This window comes from Chlorocebus sabaeus, chromosome 16, assembly GCF_047675955.1.
Source record: "Chlorocebus sabaeus isolate Y175 chromosome 16, mChlSab1.0.hap1, whole genome shotgun sequence".
Classification (NCBI taxonomy): Eukaryota; Metazoa; Chordata; class Mammalia; order Primates; family Cercopithecidae; genus Chlorocebus; species Chlorocebus sabaeus.
Window position 1 is genome coordinate 50,709,135 of NC_132919.1, and position 26,174 is coordinate 50,735,308.

The 26,174-nt window shown below is 54.8% G+C and overlaps 2 protein-coding genes across 5 annotated transcripts; one reads left to right on the top strand and one right to left on the bottom strand.

The window, feature by feature from the left end:
* Window positions 1–1,193: 1,193 nt before the first annotated feature.
* On the top strand, window positions 1,194–24,478 carry EXOC7 (exocyst complex component 7). Of its 4 annotated transcripts, XM_008011683.3 has the most exons (20): window positions 1,194–1,353; window positions 1,551–1,616; window positions 3,102–3,286; window positions 3,587–3,692; window positions 7,840–8,062; window positions 10,853–11,020; window positions 14,240–14,332; window positions 15,074–15,142; window positions 16,153–16,298; window positions 16,548–16,700; window positions 16,908–17,006; window positions 17,353–17,415; window positions 17,749–17,815; window positions 19,328–19,393; window positions 19,678–19,798; window positions 20,060–20,155; window positions 20,916–20,979; window positions 21,207–21,248; window positions 21,357–21,490; window positions 21,746–24,478. In XM_008011683.3, the coding sequence occupies exons 1-20, from the start codon at window positions 1,294–1,296 to the stop codon at window positions 21,846–21,848; spliced, it is 2,124 nt and encodes a 707-aa protein (XP_008009874.1). In that variant the 5' UTR covers window positions 1,194–1,293; the 3' UTR covers window positions 21,849–24,478. The 4 variants fall into 4 exon arrangements, with proteins under 4 accessions (XP_008009874.1, XP_008009878.1, XP_008009879.1 ...); XM_008011687.3 differs by lacking the exon at window positions 15,074–15,142 and having other exon boundaries at window positions 1,195–1,353; XM_008011688.3 differs by lacking the exon at window positions 14,240–14,332 and having other exon boundaries at window positions 1,195–1,353.
* On the bottom strand, window positions 22,572–26,174 carry ZACN (zinc activated ion channel). The gene is made up of 9 exons (XM_008011681.3): window positions 26,081–26,174; window positions 25,881–26,005; window positions 25,692–25,736; window positions 25,444–25,550; window positions 25,059–25,228; window positions 24,092–24,216; window positions 23,741–23,951; window positions 23,466–23,630; window positions 22,572–23,033 (listed from the first exon to the last, which is right to left on the bottom strand). The coding sequence occupies exons 1-9, from the start codon at window positions 26,172–26,174 to the stop codon at window positions 22,843–22,845; spliced, it is 1,233 nt and encodes a 410-aa protein (XP_008009872.3). The 3' UTR covers window positions 22,572–22,842.

Sequence of the window (26,174 nt, forward strand, 5' to 3'; positions counted from 1 at the left end):
TCCTGCCCGAGGGAAGGCTGCCCATCCCTCTCCAGGCTCCCTACACCCATTTCCTCCTCCTCCTCTTTGGGTGGCTATGAGTAGAGGGAGCGCATGGGAACCCTAGAACTTGGTGCCCCCCAGGCTGGGAGTAGCGGCTCACGCCTGTAATCCCAGGACTTTGAGAAGCTGAGGTGGGTGGATCACTTGAGGTCATGAGTTCGAGACTAGACTGGGCAACATGGCAAAACCCTGTCTCTACCAACAATACAAAAAAATTAGCCGGGCGTGTTGGCAGCCGCCTGTAATCCCAGCTACTCAGGAGGCTGAGGCACGAGAATCACTTGAACCCGGGAGGCAGAGGTTTCAATGAGCGGAGATCGTGCCACTGAATTGCAGCCTGGGCGACAGAGTGATACTCCCTCTCACAACAAAAAAAGAAAAGCTTGGTGTCCGCCCCCCCCAACCCCCAAACCTTCTCATCCACCAGCACATGCCTCCTTGTCTATCTTCCCGGTGTCTGGATACTGAGGCCACAGAAGGACTGAACCAAGTTGGTCGGCCATGTCCTTTCTCAAGGCCGGGGGCCAGAGGCAGGGTGGGCAGGGACTGGTTAGAGGAAGGAGTAATTCTAGGTTTTTCAGGAGCTGGGTCTACAACCACAACATCCAACCCCGCAGGGAAGCTGATCCAGGGGCGCCCACCGCGCCATCCCCTGGAGCTGCAGCTGGAAGCTGGGACTGGGCCTGGAGCTCCGGAGCAGCCCCGCCAGCCCACAGGATACGGTTTTGCGTAATGCAGGGTGGAAGGGGAAAACGACTACACAAGCCCCTGGTTCATTACATGGACACACGTTAGGCATCTACTGTGTCACCTGCTCTGTGCGGGGCGCTGTGGGGAACACAATCGGACTTGGTGCCTGCCCACAGAATGCGACCTGGGGAAAGGAATTCGTCGCCTTCCCCAGCAGTGTTTATGAAAAGGCTCGGTCTTTCAACGAAAACAGCAAGTGAGCTGTAAGCGTCCTACCAGCCGCGGGACATAAGGCCGATCAAAAACCTCTCCTGAGGAAAGGAACATGCGTCGAGGTCCCTTGTAGGATCCGAGTACACGTCACTCCAAAGCCACACTCAAGATGGCCGTCGGTCCGTTCCTGGGCTCCGCGCAGGCGCACTTCCGCCTTCACGCCCAACCTGGCTCCGCCCAGGTGTCCCGGGGCGGGACCAAGAGCGGAAGTGGGTGTGACGGGGACTGGGGCCCGGTGGGCCCGCGAAGGAAAGATAGTGGGGAGTGGGAGCCGTGGGGTTCGGAGCGATGATTCCGCCACAGGAGGCATCCGCCCGGCGGCGGGAGATCGAGGACAAGCTGAAGCAGGTGGGCGTGGGCCTGGGGAGGAGGTGAGGGAAAGAGGCCAACAGCGGGGCCTGAGTGTCTACTCGGAGAGGAGGCAGGGGTGGGAGGGAGCGCACCCAGCGAGGAGATGGGGTTGGGGGCTAGGCCGTGGGGTCGGGACACAGTGGTCTCCTTTAGCTTCTGGTTTCTGGTGATGTCCTCCCCTTGCCTGCTCCCAGGAGGAGGAGACGCTGTCCTTCATCCGAGACAGCCTGGAGAAGAGCGACCAGCTCACTAAGAACATGGTGAGTCTCCTCGCAGCTGCGGGAGGGGGCAGGCCTCCGGACCCTGGGGGAAAGCCTTGCGACCTGACCTGGCGGTTCCAGTTCCTGCGGCCTGGGGTTCTGTCATGGGTAGCGACGCAGGCAGTGTGTGGGTTTATCTAGCAACAGTTTGGCATCTCTCCTGCCTAGCCCCCTCCCCATATTCCGTCCCCTCACTGAGGAGGCTGCGCTTCCCCCTGGCCTGGACTTGCTGCTTTCTGTCTAAGCTCGCCATTCTTCCTTCTCTCCTTCTGCAAACACTCAGTGAGTCTGACCAGTTAGTTGGGCTAGGTACTGGGCATATGTCATCGTCAATGGATCCTCTGCCCAGGAGGTTGGCACTTTGAGATTCCTGAGAGCAGAGAAGACTCAGCCTTCACTCCAGAGGGCTTCAGGGAAAGAAAGAGCTCTGAAGTCAGGCAGATCTGGGATCTAGTCCTTGCCCTGCTGCTTAAGTGTGTGGCTCCTGATAGGTAACTCTGGTGTCAGCGAATTCATCTGCTAAAGCAGAGACTATGCCAGCCTCCCAGTGTGTCTGTGAAGGTCATATGTGCTAATGCATGCGACTGCATCTTGCTCAGTGCCTGGTATACAGTAGGTGCTCAATAAGTGAGGTTCCTTCTTTGTTCCTAGGGGAGACTGGAAAGGCACAAAGTGAGTAAATACAAACTTGTATTTGTATTTAGTCACACAATAATAAAGTCCTAGTCCTTTTCTAAAAAATTTAATTAAAAAAAATTTTTTTTTAGAGACAGGGTCTGGCTCTGTTGTGCAGGCTAGAGTGCAGTGGCATGACCGTAGCTCACTGCAGTCTCTAACTCCTGGGCTCAGGCAGTCCTCCTGCCTCAGCCTCCTAGTAGCTGGAACTGTAGGCACACACCACCACACCTTGCTAATTATGTGTGTGTGTGTGTCTGTGTGTGTAGACAGGGTCTCACTGTGTTGTCCAGGCTGGTCTTGGACTCCTAGTCTCAAGCAATCCTCCTGCCTCAGCCTCCCAAATTCTTAGGATTACAGGCATGAACCATCACGCCCAGCCTCTAGTCCTTATTCAATGAGTTTCATCCTTAAGAGGGTTTTGAAGATACAGAAATGCATTTGAGGCTTCTCTGTATGAAACTACTTCCAGTCCAGTTTAGGAATGCTTCAAAGAGAGCAGAAGTTGAGATTTGGCTTCAAAGGGTGGAAGGGAAGCCATCTTGGGCTGATTATTTTAGGAAGAATTAATTTGATGCTTGGTTTGCCTTCAAATAAAATTTCAACCAATTTGTCTTAAATCACCTACTATATGCTAGGCACATGATGGGTGCTGAGGATACAGTGGGGAACAGATACACCCTCTTCCTTCCCTTGTGGAGTTTATTGTCTAGAAACCCAGAGAAAAGGCAGGAAATGCCCAAGGTGAGTGTGTAGAAGCAGTGCTGGGACCACCATGAGACCTGAGATCAAGAGGCTTCCCTCCTGCAGGTGTCTATCTTATCATCCTTTGAGAGCCGCCTTATGAAGCTGGAGAACTCCATCATCCCCGTGCACAAGCAGACAGAGAATCTGCAGCGGCTGCAGGAGAATGTTGAGAAGACACTGTCCTGCTTGGACCATGTCATCAGCTACTACCATGTGGCCAGTGACACTGAGAAGATCATCAGAGAGGGGTGAGTTAGGCCCATAGGGTCAATTCCTAATCCCTCCTGGACCGGAGGGTTGGTCTGTAATCCCAACAATTTGGGATGCTGATGCGGGAGGATCACTTGAGACTAGGAGTTCAAGACCAGCCTGGACAACACAGTGAGATGCCTTTTAAGCCCTAAGCCTTAAAAGGCAGTGGGGGGGATAGCATATATTTGAACCTGGAGTCCCATGTATTAATTCTCTTCTTTCCCTTCCAAATACTGTGTCCTTAGTCCTTCTTCACCCCCCTTGCCCCAGCCTGACCTGGCTCTTTTCCTTCCCAGCCCCACAGGTAGGCTGGAAGAGTACCTGGGAAGCATGGCCAAGATTCAGAAGGCAGTGGAGTATTTCCAGGACAACAGCCCAGACAGCCCAGAACTCAACAAAGTGGTAAGGGATCTGCAGAATAATGTGAGGAGCTTGGGGAGATCAGTCTCTGCCCTGGTCTCATGAGGGACATGGGGCCAGCTTGAGGATGTATACAGTAGAATACACAGAAGGATATAGCACAGTACATCCTCTAGGCATTAGTATCTCTGCCTCAAGAATTGCACATTTTTTATTATTAAAAATTCTTTATTATAAAACTTTTAAATGTATTATAAAAATTAAATTATAAATTACATATAAAATATATAGTTAACTTTTGATTTTTTTTTTTTTTTTTTTTTTTTTTTTTGAGACGGAGTCTCGCTCTGTCTCCCAGGCTGGAGTGCAGTGGCGCGATCTCTACTCACTGCAAGCTCCGCCTCCCGGGTTCACGCCATTCTCCTGCCTCAGCCTCCCGTGTGGCTGGGACTACAGGCGCCCGCCACTGTGCCCGGCTAATTTTTATATTTTTAGTAGAGACGGGGTTTCACTGTGTTGGTCAGGATGGTCTCAATCTCCTGACCTCGTGATCCGCCAATCCCAGCCTCCCAAAGTGCTGGGATTACAGGCGTGAGCCACCGTGCCTGGCTTTTTTTTTTTTTTTCTCCTGAGACAGAGTCTTGCTCTGTCACCCAGGCTGGAGTGCAGTGCTCAGTTCACTGCAACCTCTGCTCCTGGGTCCATGCCATTCTCCTGCCTCCGCCTCCGGAGTAGCTGGGATTACAGGCGCCCGCCACCACACCCGGCTAATTTTTGTATTTTTAGTGGAGATGGGGTTTCGCCATGTTGGCCAGGCTGGTCTCAAACTCCTGACCTCAGATGATCCCCCACCTTGGCCTGGGATTACAGGCATGAGCCATTGCACCCAGCCACATTTGATTTTTATAAATGCATTTGTTGTTTCTTTATTTTGGTTAAAAATACATAATATAAATTTTTTTTTTTTTTTTTTTTTTTAGACGGAGTCTCGCTCTGTCGCCCAGGCTGGAGTGCAGTGGCCGGATCTCAGCTCACTGCAAGCTCCGCCTCCCGGGTTTACGCCATTCTCCTACCTCAGCCTCCCGAGCAGCTGGGACTACAGGCGCCCGCCACCTCGCCCGGCTAGTTTTTTTTTTTGTATTTTTTAGTAGAGACGGGGTTTCACTGTGTTAACCAGGATGGTCTCGATCTGCTGACCTCGTGATCCGCCCGTCTTGGCCTCCCAAAGTGCTGGGATTACAGGCTTGAGCCACCGCGTCCAGCCTTTTTTTTTTTTTTGAGACGAAGTTTTGCTCTTGTTGCCCAAGCTGGAGTGCAATGGTGCTATATTCCAAGCGATTCTCCTGCCTCGGCCTCCTGAGTAGCTGGGATTACAGGCATGCGCCACCACTCCCGGCTAATTTTTTTTTTTTTTTTTGTAGTTTTAGTAGAAACGGGGTTTCATCGTGTTAGCCAGGCTGGTCACGAACTCCTGACCTCAGGTGATCCGCCTGCCTTGGCTTCCAAAGTGCTGGGATTACAGGCGTGAGCCACTACGCCCGGCCAAAATATACTATTTTAACTCTAAGTTAACAGTGGCATTAAGTCCCTTCACAATGTTGTGTAGCCATCACCATTATTATCTCCACAAATATGTTCATCTTCCTCAAATGAAACTCCATTCCCATCAAACACTAACTTCCCATTCTCCCTTCCTCTGTCTTCTAGTAACCACCATTCCACTTTCTATTTCTGTGAATCTACTCTAGGAACTTGAATCTATGTGATTTTTTTTGCATTATATATTTTTAATTTTTTTTTAAGAGACAGGATCTGGCTATGTCATCTATGCCAGACTGCAGTGGCACAACCATAGCTACTGCAGCCTCGAACTCCTGGGCTCAGGCAATCCTCCCGCCTCAGCCTTCCGAGTAGCTGGGCCCACAGGCATGTGCCACCATGCCCAGCTAAGTTTTAAATCTTTTGGTAGAGATGAGGTCTCCTGTGTTGCTCAGGCTGGTCTCAAACTACTGTCCTCAGGTGATCCTCCCACCTTGGCCCCTCAAAGTGTTGAGGGGGATTATGGGCATTAGCCACTGTACCTGCCTTCATTGTATCTTTGTGTTTAAGTTTTGGGGTCATTAGATCATCAGAGCAAGATAGTGGCTTGGCCTCTGGAAATCACAAATCTATTTTCTGTCTTTATGGATTTGCCTATTCTGAATTTCTGATATAAACGGTATCTTATAATACATGGCCTTTTTTGCTGGCCTCCTTCACTTAGCATGATGCTTTCAAGATCAGTCCATGCTATAGCATGTATCAGTACTTCATTTCTTTTTCTTGCATATGCTATTCCTTTTTGTGGATAGACCACAGTTTCTTTTTTTGGTTTTTTTTATGTTGTTGTTGTTGTTTTGTTTTTTGAGACAGAGTTATGCACTTGTTGCCAAGGCTGGAGTGCAATAGCGCAATCTTGGCTCATTGCAACCTCTGCCTCCTGGGATCAAGCGATTCTCCTATCCCAGTCTCCTAAGTAGCTGGGATTACAGGCACCCACCACCACACCCAGCTAATTTTTTATATTTTTAGTAGAGACAGGGTTTCACCATGTTGGCCAGGCTGGTCTTGAACTCCTGACCTCAGGTGATCCGCTTGCCTCAGCCTCCCAAAGTGCTGGGATTACAGGCGTGAGCCACCGTGCCCAGCCAGACCACATTTTCTTTAGCCATTTATCCTTTGATGGACACTTGGGTTGTTTCCAATTTTTGTCTCTTGTGAATAATGCGGCTATAAACCCTTTTTTTTTTTTTTTTTTTGAGACGGAGTCTGGCTCTGTCGCCCAGGCTGGAGTGCAGTGGCCGGATCTCAGCTCACTGCAAGCTCCGCCTCCCGGGTTTACGCCATTCTCCTGCCTCAGCCTCCTGAGTAGCTGGGACTACAGGCGCCCGCCACATCGCCCGGCTAGTTTTTTGTATTTTTTTAGTGGAGACGGGGTTTCACCGTGTTAGCCAGGATGGTCTCGATCTCTTGACCTTGTGATCCGCCTGTCTCGGCCTCCCAAAGTGCTGGGATTACAGGCTTGAGCCACCGCGGCTATAAACCCTTTTATACACATCATCGTGTGGACAGATTCATTCTCTTCTATGTTTGGGATACCTGTCTTTTATCAGATATGTAGTTTACAAATATTTTCTCTCATTCTGTGGGTTATCCTCACTTTGTTGATGGTATCATTTGCAGCACAGAAGTTTTTTTTTTTTTTTTTTGAGACGGAGTCTCGCTCTGTCGCCCAGGCTGGCGGGATCTCAGCTCACTGCAAGCTCCGCCTCCCGGGTTTACACCATTCTCCTGCCTCAGCCTCCCGGGTAGCTGGGACTACAGGCGCCCGCCACCTCGCCCGGCTAGTTTTTTTTTTCTGTATTTTTTAGTAGAGACGGGGTTTCACCGGGTTAGCCAGGATGGTCTCGATCTCCTGACCCCGTGATCCGCCCGTCTCGGCCTCCCAAAGTGCTGGGATTACAGGCTTGAGCCACTGTGCCCGGCCTTCACAGAAGTTTTCAATTTGATACTCTTCAATTTATTTATTTATTCTCTTTTGCAAACCCCCCACTAACAAGAAGACACATTAATGGTGCAGGGAGAAAATAATCAGCCAGTATTTATTAAGCACCTACTTCTTGTAAAACCCTGGTTTTTACCTGTAAACACAAATTTTGAGAGAATATAAAGTAAAGGAGTCACCAAGGCCGCTTCCCAACATTTCTTCTTTGGGTTAAAGGATGTCAGGGCAGGCCAGGTACGGTGGCTCATGCCTGATCCCAGCACTTTGGGAGGCTGAGGCAGGTGGATCACCTGAGGTCAGGAGATCAAGACCATCCTGGCCAACATAGTGAAACCCCATCTCTACTAAAAATACAAAAATTAGCTGGGTGTGGTGGCATGTGCCTGTAATCCCAGCTACTCGGGAGGCTAAGGCAGGAGAATTGCTTGAACCAGGGAGTTGGAGGTTGCAGTGAGCCAAGATCGTATCACTGCACTCCAGCCTGGCGACAGAGCGAGACTCTGTCTCAAAAAAAAAAAAGGGTATCAGGGCAGAAAAGGGCAGAGGCCCTGAATTAGGAAGACTAAGCTGGCACGGGCACGGGAAGGCCAGGACTGGCAGAACACTGAAGCAGCAGGCACCCACTTCCTTCTGTTGTCCCTGCAGAAACTGCTCTTTGAGCGCGGGAAGGAGTTCCTGGAGTCTGAATTCCGCAGCCTGATGACACGGCACAGTAAGGTCGTCTCACCTGTGCTCATCTTGGATCTGATCAGTGGTGACGATGATCTGGAGGCCCAAGAGGATGTGACCCTGGAGCACCTGCCCGAGAGCGTGCTGCAGGATGTCATTCGCATTTCCTGCTGGCTGGTGGAATACGGCCGCAACCAAGGTAAGAGGTTCTGACTCGGCCACGTGGCACACTGGAGGCAGAGTGAGTTTTTTTTTTTGAGATGGAGTCTTGCTCTGTTGCCCAGGCTGGAGTGCAATGGTGCAATCTCGTCTTGCTACAGCCTCTGCAACCCCGGGTTCCAGCGGTTCTCCTGCCTCAGCCTCCTGAGTAGCTGGGATTACTGGCGCACGCCACCACACCTGGCTAAGTTTTGTATTGTTAGTAGAGATGGGGTTTTGCCATGTTGGCCAGGCTGGTCTTGAACTTCTGACTCAGGTGATCCACCCACCTCAGCCTCCCAAAGTGCTGGAATTACAGACGTGAGCCACCGTGCCCGGCTGCCTTTATTCTTTAATCCACTTGTTGTGGCTTTTTTGATAAAAGAATGTTTAACTGGAACCAATATAAGCAACCATTCTATGACTTATATATCAAGCTGTGAATCTAGGCAAATTCAAACTTTTCTTGTCTTGATTTTTATGTTCATTTGCCTTTTTTGATTAGTTGTAAAATTTTCAAATGGTACAGAAAGCCATGGGTGAAAAGTAAAAGTCCATCTTCCACTTCCGCGATGCCTCCATTACATAACCCAAAGATGAGCACTGTTAATGTTTATTTATGCCAGGTGTGGTGGCTACACCTGTAATCCTAACACTTTGGGAGGCTGAGGTGAGGGGATCGCTTCAGCTCAGGAGTTCAAGACCTGGCCAACATGGCAAAACCCTGTCTCTACAAAAAATATAAAAATTAGCTGGGTGTGGTGACACATGCCGGCAGTCTCAGCTACTTGGGAGGCTGAGGTGGGGGGAATGACTTGAGCCTGGGAGCTGGAGGTTGCAGTGAGCTGAGATCACACCACTGCACTCCAACCTGGGTGACAGAGTGAGACTCTTGTCTCAAAGAAAGAAGGCTGGGTGCAGTGGCTCACGCCTGTAATCCCAGCACTTTGGGAGGCCTAGGCAGGCGGATCACCTGAGTGAGGTCAGAAGCTCGAGACCAGCCTGACCAACGTAGAGAAACCCCGTCTCTACTAAAAATACAAAATTAACTGGGCGTGGTGGCCTGTAATCCCAGCTACTTGGGAGGCTGAGGCAAGAGAATCTCTTGAACCCAGGAGGTTACGGTGAGCTGAGATGATGCCATTGCACTCCAGCCTGGACAACAAGAGCAAAACTCCATCTCAAAAAGAAAGAAAGAAAGAAAGAAAGGAAGAAAGGAAGAAAGGAAGAAAGGAAGAAAGGAAGAAAGGAAGAAAATAAAAACTTCAACTCCAATAGATATCCAGTATTGCACTTTTTTTTTTTTTTTTTTTGAGACGGAGCCTCGCACTGTCACCCAGGCTAGAGTGCAGTGGCGTGATCCTGACTCACCACAACCTCTGCCTCCTGGGTTCAGACAATTCTGCCTCAGCCTCCCGAGTAGCTGGGATTACAGGTGCCCGCCACCACGCCCAGCTAATTTTTGTTTATTCTCAAGGGTGCAGGGATTAGGTGTAAGTGTCTGAAGATACTTATAACCTTCTTGCCATCACTAGCTCCTCTCCAAATAGATCAGGCCAATTGATGGACTCATTGACAGTTCCATGGCCATTTGTTCTTCATTAATTTTTGTTTTTGCTATCTGATAGGACTATCACAGTACTCTAACTTTTAAAATTTGTACTTTATTAATGGCTAAAGATGTGTGTTTTTCATTCACTAACATTTGTTGTCTGTTTGCTTCCTATAGAGCTCGTGTTCTTTGACCCCTTACCAAGTTGAATCTGGATATTAACTTTGTTTTTTTATTTAAAAAAAAAAAAATACCGTTTAAACTTACAACTAGGGCTGGGCGCAGTGGCTTATGCCTGTAATCCCAGCACTTTGGGAGGCCGAGGCCGGTGGATCATTTGAGGTCAGGAGTTCAAGACCAGCGTGGCCAACATGGTGAAACCCCATTTCTACTAAAAATACAAAAAATTAGCTGGGTGTGGTGGCGGGCACCTGTAATAATCCCAGCTACTTGGGAGGCTGAGGCAGGAGAATCGCTTAAACCCGGGAGGCAGAGGTCACAGTGAGCCAAGATCGTGCCATTGCATTCCAGCCTGGGCGACAAAAATGAAACTCGGTCTCAAAAAAAAAAAAAAAAACTAGGGCTGGGCGTGGTGGCTCATGCCTATAATCCCAGCACTTTGGGAGGCCGAGGCTGGTGAATCATTTGAGATCAGGAGTTCAAGACCAGCCTTGCCAACATGGTGAAACCCCATCTCTACTAAAAATATAAAAATTAGCTGGGTGGAAGTGGCGCGTGCCTATAATCCCAGCCACTCAAGGCTGAGGCAAGAGAATTGGTTGAGCCTGGGAGGCAGAGGTTGCAGTGAGCCATCACACCACTGCACTCCAGCCTGGGCGACAGAGTAAGACCTTACCTAAAAAAAAAAAAATTACAACTAATTATCAGTTCTATCGGAGGGTGTTTTTCTCTTTTAAGACTGCCTGGCCGGGCGTGGTGACTCACGCCTGTCATCCCAGCACTCTGGGAGGCTGAAGTGGGCAGATTACTTGAGCCCAGGAGGTCGAGCCTGCAGTGAGCTGACATCGTGCCGCTGCACTGCAGCCTGGACAACAGAGCAAGACCCTGTCTCAAAAAAAAAAAAAAAAAATACTTTGCCTGATTTGGGACAAGATATGGGTGGCTTGTGACCTAGAGCAGACAGCAGATGCTAAGAAGGGTTGACAGGTAGACATGGTGGGTCTGCAAGGCAGAGGCAGGGCCTGGCAGCCGTACCTCCATCGCTCCGTATCTCCTCAGATTTCATGAACGTCTACTACCAGATACGCTCCAGCCAGCTGGACCGCTCCATCAAGGGCCTGAAGGAGCATTTCCATAAGAGCAGTTCTTCCTCTGGGGTTCCCTACTCCCCTGCTATCCCCAACAAGAGGAAAGACACACCTACCAAGAAGCCAGTCAAGCGGCCAGGTGAGCCCCCATCCTGGCCCATCTCTTCAACAGCCAGAGGCTGAGTAGAACTGCACTGCTTTCATCCAATCTAGCGTTCGCAGCGTCAGACCCCTCTAGAGCTTGTCGTTATGGTAACCATGACTGTAGGTACACAGGACAGAAAGCAAGTGTCTACCCAGCCAGTGAGGCCCCCACAGAGCAAGACCCTTCTACCCAGCAGAGCCTGGGGGTGACACAGCTTCTTTGGAGTGAGGGAGTAACACAGGTGCTCAGTTAATCCTGCCTGAGGCAGGCGGCAGAGACTTCTAGGGCCGAGCCCCTACCTAGGCCTCGTGCCTCTCACACACATCACCCTGTCAGGAGACCAGGCACACTGCTGCATCCAGGACGCTGGGATAGCGGGGGGATAGGTGCTCCAACCTTCACCTTCCGGAAAGGCAAGGTGACCTGAAGTGATGTGTAGCTGAGAGCGGGATGGGGAGAATTTCACTTTCCCAGTCGATCCAAAAAGGAAAGAAACCCCAGAGCATCTTCTCAGAAGAACTTAAACTGGCTTTGGGCTCCAGTGCGAGTCAGTGCCTTGTGGAAAGAGGCACCATGATGAGAGGCCTGGGCCGGTGGGTGTCGCTGTCCTGGGTGAACATCTCGTCATCTGTCTGTTCTTTCTCCCTGGCATCATGTCCCTTGTAGTCTGTGCTCCAGGTAAACAGTGTCTCTGCCAGGCACAGCTTGGCAAGCCCGGCTGTCTCTGGCCACTGAGAGATGCTGCCCACTAACTCGATGACATGCTGGGATGTTCCGGGGTGGGGCTGCTGAGATTGCTCTGGAAGAGAAAGCTGGAGAAGCTAGGGCTGCTCCCACCCAGGCTGGCCCCCTGTCCAATTGCTGCTGCAGGCACATGCCCTAGGTGTGGCCTGTGGGACCTGCTTATGACAACAGGCTTTAGAGCTTACTTACACCCTTGGTTTCTCCAGTCCCTACCTGCCCATGCCTCTCAGAGACCGAGGTGTCTGTTCCACAAGAGCACCCACTCCCCTCCAGGCCTTTGTTTAGGGTTTAGAGAAACAGGCAGAGTAGGGGCCGCCCTCAGGGAGTAGAGCATTAGGGAGCTGGTGCCGGGGGCCTTCTCCCTCCAGTGTGGATGTCCTGCCCACCCAGCCAAAACCTGCTGCAAATGGGGACTGCCAGCCTACCTGTGGGCGCAGCTGCCTGCACAGCGGATGGAGCAGCTCTGTACCTTCTGTGTGGTGGGGAGTGGCTGTCTCTGTGAGGCTGCGAGGATGCTTTAGCCCCAGCCACTCTGTGCTCACTTCCTCTTCTGCCTGGTTCCCTGACAGGCCCCCTGGAAGCCCCAGAGCCCTATTTGCACTGCCCTAAGAGTGCCCGCTGGCCATGCAGCCACCGGGCCTTTCAGGCAGGAGGGATCTGATCTCAGGTGGCTCACAGTGGACCGCATCCGTCCTTGGCCCAGGGACACAAGAGGAAAACTCTCCGGCTGTGGGGTTTCCGAGTTGTCAGGCACTGGTGGGCTCAGGACCGATGTCAGGCTCTAGGGAGTCAGACTCCGTTGACGTCGGTTCCCACTTCTGAGGAGAGGGGCAGGGAGGCCTCCCAGGTGGTGAAGCACTGACCTCAGCATCCCTGGAGGTAATTGGGCGCCTGACGGGTTTGGCGGCTGCTAGATCTGCATCCCCGACCCACATCCTGCCGGCGTGCACCTGCGTCCGGGGCTGCTCCAGCTGCTCCTGGTGGGTCGTGGGGCGGGAATCCAATTCACTCATTAGTGAGCCTCGCTCGCTGAAGGGGAGAGCACGAGCAAGGCAGATGTGAGCCAGGCCGCGGGACTTGGTTATTAGGAGCTAATTATGGGCCGAGTATGGTGGCTCACGCCTGTAATCCCAACACTTCGGGAGGCCGAGGCGGGCGGATCACCTGAGGTCAGGAGTTCAAGACCAACCTGGCCAACACGGTGAAACCCCGTCTCCACTAAAAATAGAAAAAAAATTAGCTGGGTATGGTTGCACACGCCTATAATCGCAACTACTCAGGAGGCTGAGGCAGGAGAATTGCTTGAAACCAGGAGGCGGAGGTTGCAGTGAGCCGAGATTGTGCCATTGCACTCCAGCCTGGGCAACCCAGCAAGACTCTGTCTCAAAAAAAAAAAAAAAAAAAAAAGAGCTAATTGTGATGTCATGTGGTGCGGTGCAGTGCAGTGCAGTGCAGGTGTAAGCAATGAGCCTCCAGACACTGCCCTTTCTCCCTCAGCTTTCTGGGGAGCTGCCAGGACACAGCAGCCTCACTGTGCTCAGATAGACAGTAGGAGGGTGGAGGGCATCCCGGGTGCCTTCCTGCCCCCATACATTTTGTTAACAAGGCAGCTGCACTTGTCTACTTGAGATGCGGGTTTATTTCCCCACGTTTTCTGGCTCAAGATGTCTCATTCCCATAAAGGAGGCTGACTCAGGTGGCTGTGGGTGCTACCGTTTTGTTCTCATTGTTTTCGCTTGTGATACTAACTGTTGTTTTTTTCCCTCATGCCAAGAGCATGTGCCCTCTCCTGCGCACACCCTCCAGGCTCTCTGTGTGGTGGCTTCTGTTAACCCCTTCTTGACTTTTGGATTTTTTCTTGTCCCTTTGGTTGTTTGGGGAACTCTAATGTGTGGGGCTAGGCTGCCTCTGGGTCTCTGAGCCGTCCGCCTTGGGCACCGTGCTCCCCGGAAGTTCAGTCAGGGTGGCTTCCTGCTGGCTGCTGTTTGGCGTACGTCCCAACACTGAACGTGCTCGGAGAACTCTGCCTGGAGTTTGGGGCTGGGCTGGGGGCCTGCTGGCTTCAGGGTACCCCCAAGCTCTGCCACCCTGGTTGTGCCCTCTCGGTGTGCAAGCTTTGTCACTTGCTCCTCCAACCTGAGCCCTCGCCTGTTCTGACTACAATGCCACTCCATATTTTTGACTTCTCCTGGTGGATCCTGTTCCATCTTCATTATCCTCTGTCCTTTCAGAAATGAACTTAAATCCAGAACAAGGAGGGTCAGTAGTAGAATCAAGGCTCCATTTGGAGAAGGAAATGATTCTTTTCCTTCGCCCTTGTCCCCAGGGTCTCTGGTGGTCCCAGGGAAGGGCTTGCTCACTGTTGGGGGGCTGGGTGCGGGGCCTGGGGGCAGGTGGAGGGCCGCTGCTGTTTTCTCTCACTCATTTCCTAGGTCTTCTTATCTCCTCTCTGTGTGACTCTGGTGACAGGGACGATCCGTAAGGCTCAGAACCTTCTGAAACAGTATTCCCAGCATGGTCTAGATGGGAAAAAGGGGGGCTCTAACCTCATTCCTCTGGAAGGTAATCACCCTGTGTTCCCCTCCTGTCCCTTCCTCCTCCACTGTGTGTCCACGCACTTGGCAGGGCAGAGCCTCCCCCAGGAGGGCCTCGGGAGAAACCCTGAGGGGAGCAGGGTGGGAACGGCAGGTCCCCAATGCCACTTGGGCTTCAGCAGGCGCAGGGACAGTTTCGCGGCCCTCGGCCGGGTCCTCTCTGGCTGATGGCAGCTCTGCCCTCCCTGGGGCTCCCTCCTCCCTCCCCTGTCTCTGTCCTTGTCTCCTGTGTGAACTCAGAGAAAGCTCTTTGTCTGGGGCAGCCTTTCACGCTCAGACCCGCAGTGGCAGCCCCAGCTGGCTGAGGCCTCCCGGCCTTCCCCTCTTCAGAAAGGGGAGTGTGTGCAGCAGGGGACAGGCAAACTGGGGCTTTGCGCAAATACAGCGAGGTGGGGAACCCCCCTGGGCCCAAGCATCAGCTCTTCAGCCCCTCCTTGGTCCTTCTCCACTTTCCCTGGGCCTCCAGACTTGGAGAAATGAGCAGCTAAGGACGGTCCTGGGTGCTCACTGAAGTCAGGCTTGAAATGGCTGTTCCCAAGGTGGCTTGAGGTAGAGGAGGGGCTCAGAGCCCTCTCTGATGCCCCCTTCCCCATCCCCATCTGACATCCCCCTCCTGGAGATGAAGGGCTTCTTCCCTATACCCCAAGGGGCGGCCTGCCTGGCCCCTGGATAAACACTGCTTGTGTTTATGCGGCCAACATCTCGCCAGGTCACGAGCATGATTTCCGAGTTAAGCACCTGTCCGAGGCCTTGAACGACAAGCACGGGCCACTGGCCGGTGAGTACTGCAGCCCAGCCCGAGGGCAGCTGCTGACACTGCCTTCGCAGCGGTCCCCGGATGGCCTGCTCCTGTCTGGCCCAGCCAGGCCCACTCTGCTCTGAGGATGGGCCAGGCCTATGCGCCTCTCTCTCCACTCTCTCTCTTTTGGGCCTAGGTCTCCTTGCCTCTCTCCAGATGGGAGTGCGTGCCTGGCTCTCAGGCCTGGGCCAAGGGGAGAAGCCGCTGCTACTCAGAAAGCAGGCAGAGAGGGAAGGTGGCTCCCTTGAGGGCAGGGAGCCCTGACGTCCGCCTCCTGCAACAACTCAGAGCTCTGATCCCCTCGGAGCCCATCCCTTGGCACATAGGACCAGGCAGTTCTGCCACTGGTTTTGTCCACAGGCGCCCCCGCTGTGGCCTCCAGTAATAGGATCTGGCCTCCTCCTGGGGCAGCTGGCAACCCCTCCTCTCTGGGACTTACCAGCCTCTTCTCAGATTTTGACCCCATGCCAGCCAGCCTCAGAGGCTGCAGCCTACCACCCTCTTAGATGTTCCAGAAGCCCTGGCTGGGCTGGTCACTTCCTTCGCAGGCCCCACATTTGCCCACATGGATGACCCCAGTGCCAGCCTCCTTGAGGTGGCACAGCCACCTGCCCACCCTGGGCTGCCCGCTTTCAGGTACAACTCAGAATCCTCAGTCCTGGGGTCAAACTACCTTATCCAGGATGTTGATTCAGTGATCTTCCCTCCTTATCCTTCCGTCCATCACCCTCCTGCCTCTGGTGTCTGATCCCACTGTCTTCGCAGAGCTGAGAATGAAGCCAGAACAAAGGCTGGGCTCAGCTCCTATTGTTCCCCTCGAACCTGGCGGGGGCTGCTGGTGCCCTTGCAGCTTTCTGTCAGAACAGTCAGCCTCTTCCCCATCCGCTGCCGGTCTGGGGTGCAGTCCAGGAGCTGGGGGACCCACACCTCCCCAGCCAGAAGTGTGGCTGGTCCCAGACCAGCAACTCAAGAGTTGTGTCGTCCCCCAGGGAGAGATGACATGCTGGACGTGGAGACCGATGCCTACATTCACTGCGTCAGTGCCTTCGTCAAGCTGGCGCAGAGCGAGTACCAGCTGCTGGCAGACATCATCCCCGAGCACCACCAGAAGAAGACCTTCGACTCCCTGATACAGGTCCCGTGCCGCCCCGGGGCTCTGCAGCCAGCCCCAGTGAGAGCTGTCACCACAGACTCTTGCAGCTTTCAACTCCAGCCATCACCACCACCTTGTGCCCTGCGGACTGGTCCTGGGTGGACGCTCACCACCTCCCCATCGCCCCACTTCCTGCACACTGGCCCCCTACACCCTACAAGGATCCCCCACCAGCCCAGAGCCAGCTCCCACCACCCCACCCTGCCCTGAACTGTCTCCCTGTCCCCTCAGGATGCCCTGGATGGGCTGATGCTTGAAGGGGAGAACATTGTGTCCGCTGCCCGGAAGGCCATCGTGCGACACGACTTCTCCACGGTGCTCACCGTCTTCCCCATCCTGCGGCACCTCAAGCAGACCAAGCCTGAGTTTGACCAGGTGCTCCAGGTATGTGGACGAGGGGCCCTCGAAAACAGCCAGGAGGCATCCTGCTGCCTGGTGTGGCCGCCCCCATCCCTCCCTGGGAGAACCGCAATCTCCGTCCCACACCTCTGCTCTGAGGGTGCATGGAGACAGCTTAGGAAGGGCCCTGGGCGAATGAGATGCTCACTGAGTGACTGGAGGAGAGCTTGGAACTCCCTTGTGCTTCCTCAGGGCACGGCCGCCAGCACCAAGAATAAGCTACCTGGCCTCATCACCTCCATGGAGACCATTGGTGCCAAAGCGCTGGAAGACTTTGCGGACAACATCAAGGTCCCTGCCGTCCTCCCCTTTCTCCCTCCCTCCCGTCCCAGCACCCACAGTGACCTGGCCCTGGGGGACTCTCAGAGAGCAGGCCTCCAAGAGGGCGCGTTGTCCCAGGGGAAGCCAGCTGCGCCGCTGGCCTGTCAGTACCCATGTGCCTTCCTTTCCTTCCTGGGGCCTCCAAGCCCTCTGAGGTGGGAAGGGCCTCTCCCCCTTGGTCCAGCCTGACTCAGCCTTTGTGCCTGAGAGGTGTCCTGGCACCCGTCTGCAAGGAGGCGGCACCGTGAGCAGGTGCACGGGGGGCGTGGGGTGGGCCGGGGGCTGCTTCAGGGAACCAGAGGCTGTTTTTCCACAGAATGATCCGGACAAGGAGTACAACATGCCAAAGGACGGCACCGTGCACGAGCTCACCAGCAATGTGGGTGCTGCCTGAGGACACCGGGAAGGGGGGAGGAAGGAGGACCCAGGCCCAGGGCCGGGCAGAGTACTAGTGGAAGGGACTCAGTCTGGCCCAGAGCTGCTCGCACCTTTGTGAGCGGTCCTGGGTGGCAGGATGGACAGTGACGTGCTTAGTGTCTCTAGCAGACAGGGCCCTTCCTGGTAGACTAGAGTGAAAATGAAGTTTCCAGCCGCGCTTTTCACTGGGCGGATCCCAGCCCTGGGCTGGCCCTGGGCACTCAGAGGGGTCACTGTGGGAGGCCATCAGCCGGGCCTGCCACTTGCCCTTCTGCACCGTCTTCTTCCCACCCAGGCCATCCTCTTCCTGCAGCAGCTTTTGGACTTCCAGGAGACAGCAGGTGCCATGCTGGCCTCCCAAGGTACTGGCACTTCCCAGCTGGGCCCCCTACCCCACTCCCCTTCTTGCCTGGAGACATGGGGTTAGAGGGCAGGGAGCAGTGAGGAGGCGTCTCCAGTCTGTGGAGGGGTTGAGATGTGCCCTGTAGAGGCTCCCTGGGGCTGAGCATCAGGAGAGCGAGGTTTGCCTGCACCTTTCAAGACCAGTCACTGGACCTCCGGCCCCTCCCTCAGCCCCTTTGACTGTCCTCACCCTGGAAGCAGTGTCCTCACTCTGGGAGCGGTGCTGGCTGGTTGGAAGGTGTCCTTTCTGCGCCTGCCCCCCTCCCGAATCCTTCTCTGTGTCTGCCTGCTCTCCTCATCAGGCTCGCTCAGCTGGCCTTCAGAGGGTAGCAAGTGTTTCAGGGCTAGCTGGGTGTCTTCCTGCTGGCCCTGCCCTGGGACTGGAGCTCGGGGTCGGCCTGTGAGCAAGAGCACCTTTCTGGTTCATTCCAAGCACTGAGGTCCCCGGGCCCTCTCCTTCCGTCCCATTTTGGGGGCAGGGAGCCCATGGGCAGCCTCCAGCCTGCAGTTTCCCAGCTCTGTACTTACAGAGCGTTCCCTGGTCCTCAGAGGGTCCTGCCTGCTGTGTCTTGCTGTCTGTGTTCTGGCTGTCGTGGGGAGAGGTCTGCTTGACTCGGGTTGACATGCCATTTCTAACCTGTTTTTTGCACTTTGCATCTTTCTCCCTCCTTTGTCTCTCCTTCTGTCCCCTCTGTGTGCACTGCCTTTCACTCCGTAGTTCTTGGGGACACATACAATATTCCTTTAGACCCCCGAGGTAAGCAGTGTGGTTCTGCAGCCCCCTTCTGTCCCTCTGAAGCTTGGTGGGTGAGGTTCCCTGGGGACTGACTCTCAGGACCTACTGGGGAGCCCGAGTCAGAGGGGACATGAGTTTTCTCAGGGTGCTCTCAACTCTCTCTGCTCCCTTCAGGGCCACTCTGTCTCTGAGCTTATCTGCAGCACCTGCCGGGGCCAGAGCCCTGAATACACCCCCCAGGCTCACCCGGCCTCCCTGCCTTGCTGTCCCTACTCGGCCTTCCACACTGCAGGCCACAGCTTCCTCTATTCAGGAGGGTCTGGTAGAGGGGGATGTTTGAATGTAGGGGAGAAGGTGCAGAGACTGTGAGGAGCCCTTTCCAAGACTCTGCTGTTGGCAAAAAGAAAAAGGGGGCCTTGTAGAAACCACCCAGGGTGGGTGGGCGCAGGAGGGGACAGGGCGCTGGCATCTGACTCTTGTCCTGCCAGCTTTTCTGCTGACATGGACCAGCTCCTTAGCCATGCCACCCCATCATAGAGGGCAGCTCTGGGTTCCAGAAAATCCAGGGCCGGTGCTTCCTGTGGCCGGGGCCGCCCTGTGGCTTAGCAGGTAGCTGGCTCTGTCCGAGGAAGCCCGGGGACCTCAGTGTCCCCTCAGACTGCTACATGGCATGGGGGAAGGGCCGTTGAGGGTCTTGGCTGCTGCCACTGCAGTAACAGGACTTCTCGTCTCACAGAGACCAGCTCTTCGGCCACCAGCTACAGCTCTGAGTTCAGCAAGCGGCTGCTAAGCACCTATATCTGTGAGTGTTCTCCCGGGCAGACCAGCAGCCCTGCCGCCTGCATGCCCTGCCTTTCCCTTCCTTCTGCCTGTGCTCTCTGGCTATTCCCAGGGCCCTCTCCTAAGTGCCATCTGACCTTTGGAACCACAACCTGACCTCTAGTTCAGAGGCTGAGGGGAGCTGGGCTAAGGCCTCCTGAGGCGACGAGGAGCGATGGATAGGAAGGAGTGCGTTAGCAGGACCCAGGATGGGGTCGTTTGGGTCAGACTGCCATGATGGGTGTGGCCCCATTTTTCCCTGTGCAGGTAAAGTACTGGGCAACCTACAGTTGAACTTGCTGAGCAAGTCCAAGGTGTACGAGGACCCAGCTCTGAGCGCCATCTTCCTTCACAACAACTACAATTACATCCTCAAGTCCCTGGAGAAGTAAGTGGCCTGAGGGAGCAAGTCTGCGCCCCTCAGTTGTGCAGCCGTGCCAGCCCCTGCCCCCTGGGCTCCTTCTCTTGTGGATGAGAGGGGAGGGGGTGCTTCAGTCTCCTCCATCCCAGGACCCGGAAGGTGGGAGTGCTGCTGCTGTAGAGCTTGTAGAGTTTGGGGTGCAATGGGAGGCCCTCCCAGCATTGCTGCAGTCTTTGGGCGTGAGGAGCCAGTCCTGCCCCCTCTCCTCTATCCCCTACCCCCACCCAGGTCTGAACTGATCCAGCTGGTGGCAGTGACACAGAAGACTGCCGAACGCTCCTACCGGGAGCACATTGAGCAGCAGATCCAGACCTACCAGCGCAGGTGAGAGGCTGGGCCCACCCTGCTCCTGCATAGGCCCCCAGCCGTCTTAGCCCTCACCCCGCCCCGTGCCACCACGCACTCTTCCTTCTCAGCACCTCAGGACGCAGGGTCGGTCATGGGGAACTCCTGTCCTCTGGACCCTAATCCTCCACTTGGTTTCTAATCAAACTCACGGGCCAGAGAGAGAAGCCCCCCTCCTCCACCACTACCTGCTCCTAGGGGCCCACTGTGGCCACTGTAGAGGGGAGTCTGCCGAGTGTCAAGGCTAAGAATGATTGAAGAGCTGACTGTCAGAGACGTGGGTAATGTTTACCCCAGGAGAAGAGCAAGGTCACGAGAGCACTTGAACTTGGCTGAGCCTTGGTCTGTGGGGATCCCTCTGCTTCTCTGGTCCTCTTTCTTCCTGGCCTTGTTTCTTCCCTTTGAATGTGTCTCCCTCTTCCTTCTCATTCTTCTGCCCTTCACTCCTTTCTTTCTCATGTTTCTCCATCTTAATTTGCCATGATATTGATGTAAAGTATAGTTAATAGTAGTTGTTCAATTTATTGAACACTCAAGTGTTTCCTTATGTTTTCTCAGAAAGTGACCAATTTAAAGATTTTCTATTCCCAGGAAGAAAATCTGTTGTTTTGCTTAGTTGTGACCCATATCCCTTCCTACCACCACCCACCAAGTAGATCCAGAGATTCAGCAAATGAAACAAGCCAGGCCACTAAGGTAGGCCGCCCCCTGCCCTCACACCTCTCTTTCTGTCTGGCAGTTGGTTAAAGGTGACCGATTACATCGCAGAGAAGAATCTACCTGTGTTCCAGCCAGGAGTCAAGGTGGGCTCAAGGCCTGGGCTGGGAAGGGGTGTCTAGCAGATGGGATACTTTTTGTCGTGTCTCGGTGAAAAAGTGGACAAGCATCCCTCTGGAATCAGAGAGCAAAGGATGCATGTGTCCATCGGGACACAGGAGAGAGGCCCAGGTCAAGGGGGTTTGGGGAAGAGTGGGGGCAGGCCACTGGGCTCTAAAGTGAGCTTTCTCTACCATCTCTCCTGGCTTCCCAGCTCCGGGACAAGGAGCGGCAGATTATCAAGGAACGTTTTAAGGTGAGTTGGGGTCCTCTCCCCTCCAGTGCTTGCTGCTACTGTTGAGGCAACACACATCCAAAATGTTTGTCTCTGGGTCCCTTCCTTTTTCACCTTTTTGGTGGCCAGGGCTTCAATGATGGCCTCGAAGAACTGTGCAAAATCCAGAAGGCCTGGGCTATTCCAGACACAGAGCAGAGGGACAGGATTCGCCAGGCCCAGAAGACCATTGTCAAGGAGACCTATGGGGCCTTTCTACAGAAGTGAGCCTTCCATTTCCCTCTCCCAGCCTGTGCTGCCCACAGCCCCAGTGGGCCTCTTCAAGCTCCTCTTCCTCAAGGGAAAAAGGAGAAGGGTGGTGGGTTTAGGCAGCAGATCCAGTGCCCTGGGCTTTGGGGCGGGACCAGACAGGGAATCACTCAGGGCCACCCCTTCCAAGAGACTGTCAGGAGTGCCTTAGGCTGAGGGTGGAGCTGGGGAGGGTGGCCCTCCGTCCCCTGACCACAGTGCCCCCTCAGGTTCGGCAGCGTACCCTTCACCAAGAACCCAGAGAAGTACATCAAGTACGGCGTGGAGCAGGTGGGCGACATGATTGATCGCCTTTTCGACACCTCTGCCTGAGCCTCCTGCTAGCCCTGCCTGGTTCCACCAGACTGGCATGTCATTGGACAGATAAACCAGTGTTAACTTGCCTCTGGGCTGGGTGAGCTCGAAGTCCTTAGGACAGAGACCTGTCTCCACCACCCCATCCAGGAGCCGTGTCCCTGAGCCCTCTAGTCCTGGTTTCCACTTTCTCCCCACAGCCCGTGTTCCCAGCCGAACCAGCACTCTCTGGGAAGCCTGGGGTCCCTTCACACCTTGGCTTTTATGACCCAGATGGCTTCTGAAACAGGAAAGGAGAGAAGGAAGACAGAGGCCTGTGCCCACTGCTCTCCCATGTGTACCAAGAGCAGCAGGGCAGAATGGCCCTACCTCCAGCCTAGGTCAGAGCGGAGGACAGAGAACTCCCCTACAGCCCAGAGATGTGGTAGGGCTCAGAGAAGCAGCTAGAGCACCTGGAGGAAAGGCAGTCAGCATTGACGCCCTCTCTTAAAACACATTCCCACTCGCCTAAAGGCCTGAGGTCTGGGACCTTTCCCTCCTAGGAGTTCCCTAGGTGGCTGGGGGAGGCAGACTCACTGGCCATTTTCCCTAGAGTCCAGCACACTGCAGGAGGCGTTCAGAGGAGGAGTTCCATCCTACCCTCTGCAGCCTTCCTCAGGCGCCTGTCTCTGGTCCCCAGCCTCAGTGCCTCCTGGCCCAGAGCCAAGCAGTCGTCGTTGCCAAAGGAGCAGTTAGGCTGCCTGCCTGTGGGCTGGGAGACAGGGACAATGGGGAAAAGTTCAGGAGCAAAGTGAGAGTTGGAAGCAAAAAATAGGGCCCCACCTATTTAGGACGAGCATGAAGACTGACCCTTGAGGCACACTTGCACTGGAGATGGGTTTATTTCACACTCTGCTTGTGTGCTTACAGAGGGGGAGCTCAGCCTGGCTTCATCCAGAGACCCTGCCATGGTCCTCCCCCAGCCATGGGAAAGCAAACTTCATCCTAAGGTGTGCAGCCCAGGCCCTGCCCCTTACGGTCTAGGCCGCCTGCCATGGGGTGCAGCCTCTCCAGGGGCTGGGCCAGACTTGCACGCTGCCCACATCCAGATTCCAGCGAAGACGAATTGGCTGCATAGCACCCCAACCACATACACGAGAAAGAAGATGCGGTCAGCAGTCTCAGGCCAGCTTCTCTGTGACCCCTTTACTCCTCTGGGGGACTCTGTGGGGAGAGATACAGGGAAAGGAGCTGTTCTTCAAGGTCCCCCCAACATGAGCAGAAGAGTGAACCACAGGGGTCATCAGCTTGTATCTCTCCCTTTCTTAGATTCTCAACTGATGAAAATTTGGGTCTGGCCCATTTCAGGCCATCTTCAGTTAAAGAAACACCCTCTTAGGCTGTGCAAGGTGTGGGTTATCAGGGAATTGAGGTCACCTGGGACATCAGGGAGGCTAAGCTTGCTCCCTGCCCCAGACCTGTTTCTTCTAAGGGAGGAGGACATGGTGGAGACCAGGGATAGGAGAGCCAGCAGGGTAGATGCAAGGAGCTTCTATGCACGCCTGAACCCCCTGCGCCCTCACCCCAGCCCTAGGTATGCACCTAGGCCTCATTCCTTACCCCCCAGCCCCAGAAAGGGGCCCAGCCCCTGCCCACCTTCAGGATGGGGCCCTGGGTTGCCATGCTCTTGCTGTTCACCTCTTGGGGCTGGGCTGGGGCTGCTTTTGGCCCCAAGGCTGCTCCGGGCCAGCAGCCCAGCCAGCAGCACAGTCTCCATGGTGCTGAGGAAGAGCAGCAGCAGCAGGATGGTGAAGTAGTAAACTGGGGGAGGCAGGGCACGGGGAGATGCTCAGGGGCCAGTCCCTCAGCAAGCTGAGCAGCAGTGGGTGACCGGGGAGAAACGGCAGGCTGGGTGAGGTGGCAGGGCTTACTGAGCAGTGGGTTGCAGGAGGAGGAGCTGGGCAGGGCCTGCACCAGGGAGGAGTGGAAGACGAGGTAGCCCAGCAGCAATGTCACCTTGTAGCCTATGCGCTCAATGGCCCGGAGGGGCAGCAGCCCCCCGCACATGTCAGCCAGCAGCAGCGCCTCTGCAGGCACCAAGAGAGCGATGATGGACTTGAGTGCCGTGTTCTTCAGGCTCATCTGGAAGGGGAAAAGCCAGGGCCTTCCAGTGGGAGGAAGGAGGTGGGCAGTGGGAACATGGGGCTTGGCCTCTGGCCCTGCATCCTCACCCCCACCCACCTCCAGCAGACCTCTGTTGGCCTCCTCCCGACTTGACTCACCGTCACCTGGAAGCAGGGCACCAGCTGCTGGGGTGGGACTTGGGTCTTCAGATCATAAACTACGTATTCCCTCTTGACACTCACAATCTCGTTCACCGCGTGGGTCTGGAACTCTAACTCCATCGCTGAGGGGTGGGAATGAGAACTGTGAACTAGGAAGGAGAGAGCCCAGCTGCCAAGTCTGGGGGTAGCGGACTGGAGCCCAGGGGTGATGGAGACTGTTGATGGCTTTTGGCAGGGACAGACTTGGAGACAAAACCAGTCCGTAGATGGGCTTCCCAAACCTTGTTTTGCAACATCCCAAATCGTCTCCAGTTAAAGGAAGGCCTTTATCAGATTCATAGATGAGCTTTCATTGTAAAAATAAATGTACTTTGTACCACTTCATGGTGGAGGGAGAACTGGGCACAGGTTCGTCAGTCTATCATCTCACACCTGAAGCAGGATCCCCAGGGCTACGGCTGTGGTCTCTCACGGAGGAAAGAGTAGGACTTCTTTGCCAAGTTAGATGTCACCCAATGGGTTTATACAGGGTGGCTGCACCTTCAGGTGGTTTCCAGGAGTGAGGCCACAGCAACCTGAGCCTCTGGCCTTGCTGCAAGGGGCCGAGCCACTGCGGTCAGGCCATGGCTGTGGAGGGCAGTTGCTCCGGGGAGGACAGAAGACTGATGTGCTCGGACCTCTAGGATTGCAGAACTGCTGCGAATCTTTGAGTCTGTGACCCTAGAGAGGAGCCCTGAGGCTACCGCTGAGCACAGAGAGGGGCTGCCCCTCAAGTAGGGGGCGCAGTGGGAGAGCAGGTGCTGCCCACCTAAACCTGGGGTAGACTGCTCTGAACACAGACCTGAGCATTCCCTTTCCATCTGCCTTCTCCCCTTCCCTCTGCCCTGCACCACAGACCTGGGAGTTCCCTTTCCCCACCTTCCTCCTCCCCTCCCCAACCCTGCAGCCCCTGCCCTGTCAGCACCTGTGTTGCTAAGAGCATAGAAACTGAGGCTGCAGTTGCTGTGGTCCCGGGGGAAGTGGAGGAGCTCAAAGTTGCAGTTGGTCTCTGTGGTGAGGGCCAGATTGAGCTTCACGTGGCCGTCCTGGTCTACTCGGACCTGTGGGCTCTGGTCCCTCCAGTCCACCCAGAGCCTGTGGGGAAAGGTACCACAGCCAGAGCCCCAGCCCCTTGGACAGGGCCAGGGGAGACCCTGGCATCCCACCCCCAACCACAGAGGCAGTAGAGATGCACTGCTAGTCTGGCAGGGACTGCCAGGAGGGGCATATTCACCCAGCCTCTAGGTTGTAGATGGGGAAAAGGAGGGCTATGCACCGCAGATTCCTGGGGCAGGAACTGTTTCACTTACGCCTCCAGGATGGTGAGCCTTGGTGTCCAGAGAGAATCCCAGGGTAGCGTGACAGCGTGCCGGGGGTGTGCACTAGTGTTCCAGGCCAGGCGCGTGTCCAGCCAGGACTGGGGACACAAGGGCACCACTGAGGCTCCTGATCTCCACATATCCATACCCCCAAGCTCAGCATGTTGATGAAGGCTGGTACTTCTGAGCTGGACTCAGCTGGGCTTTCCCATCCCACCTCCCTGGGGATAGGAGCTCACCAGCTTAAGCAGCAGCATGGAGGACATTGTGTATCGCAGGATGTCCTGAGGGAAGGGCAATGCGTCACCTCAGGGTGAGTGCTGTGTTGGCAGAACACGAACACGGCAGGAGACCCCAGCACTATCCAGGGCTGAGTCCTGTCTCCTGCCCAGCCCAGCACTTAGGGCCCTTGGCCTCGCGGCACTTACCACATTAAACACATTGGAGACAAACACGCGCACATCCACGAGCAGGGGTGCACTCCCGTTGTTCGGAATCTGGATGCTTTCCTGAGCCTTCTGGGGCAAGCTGACGTTGAAGAGGGATGGCCAGACTAAGCGATAAAGGTCAAGGTCACTCAGGTGCCCTAGGGCCCATCGCAAAGCTTATGACCTTGCCCTCCACCTACCGGCTGCTGTCTCTTGGAAGCCCTGCCCATGGACCCCGGGCCAGGTGATGCTGAACCCCAGGAAGGTGAGATGGAGCAGGGGCCACAGGGCCAT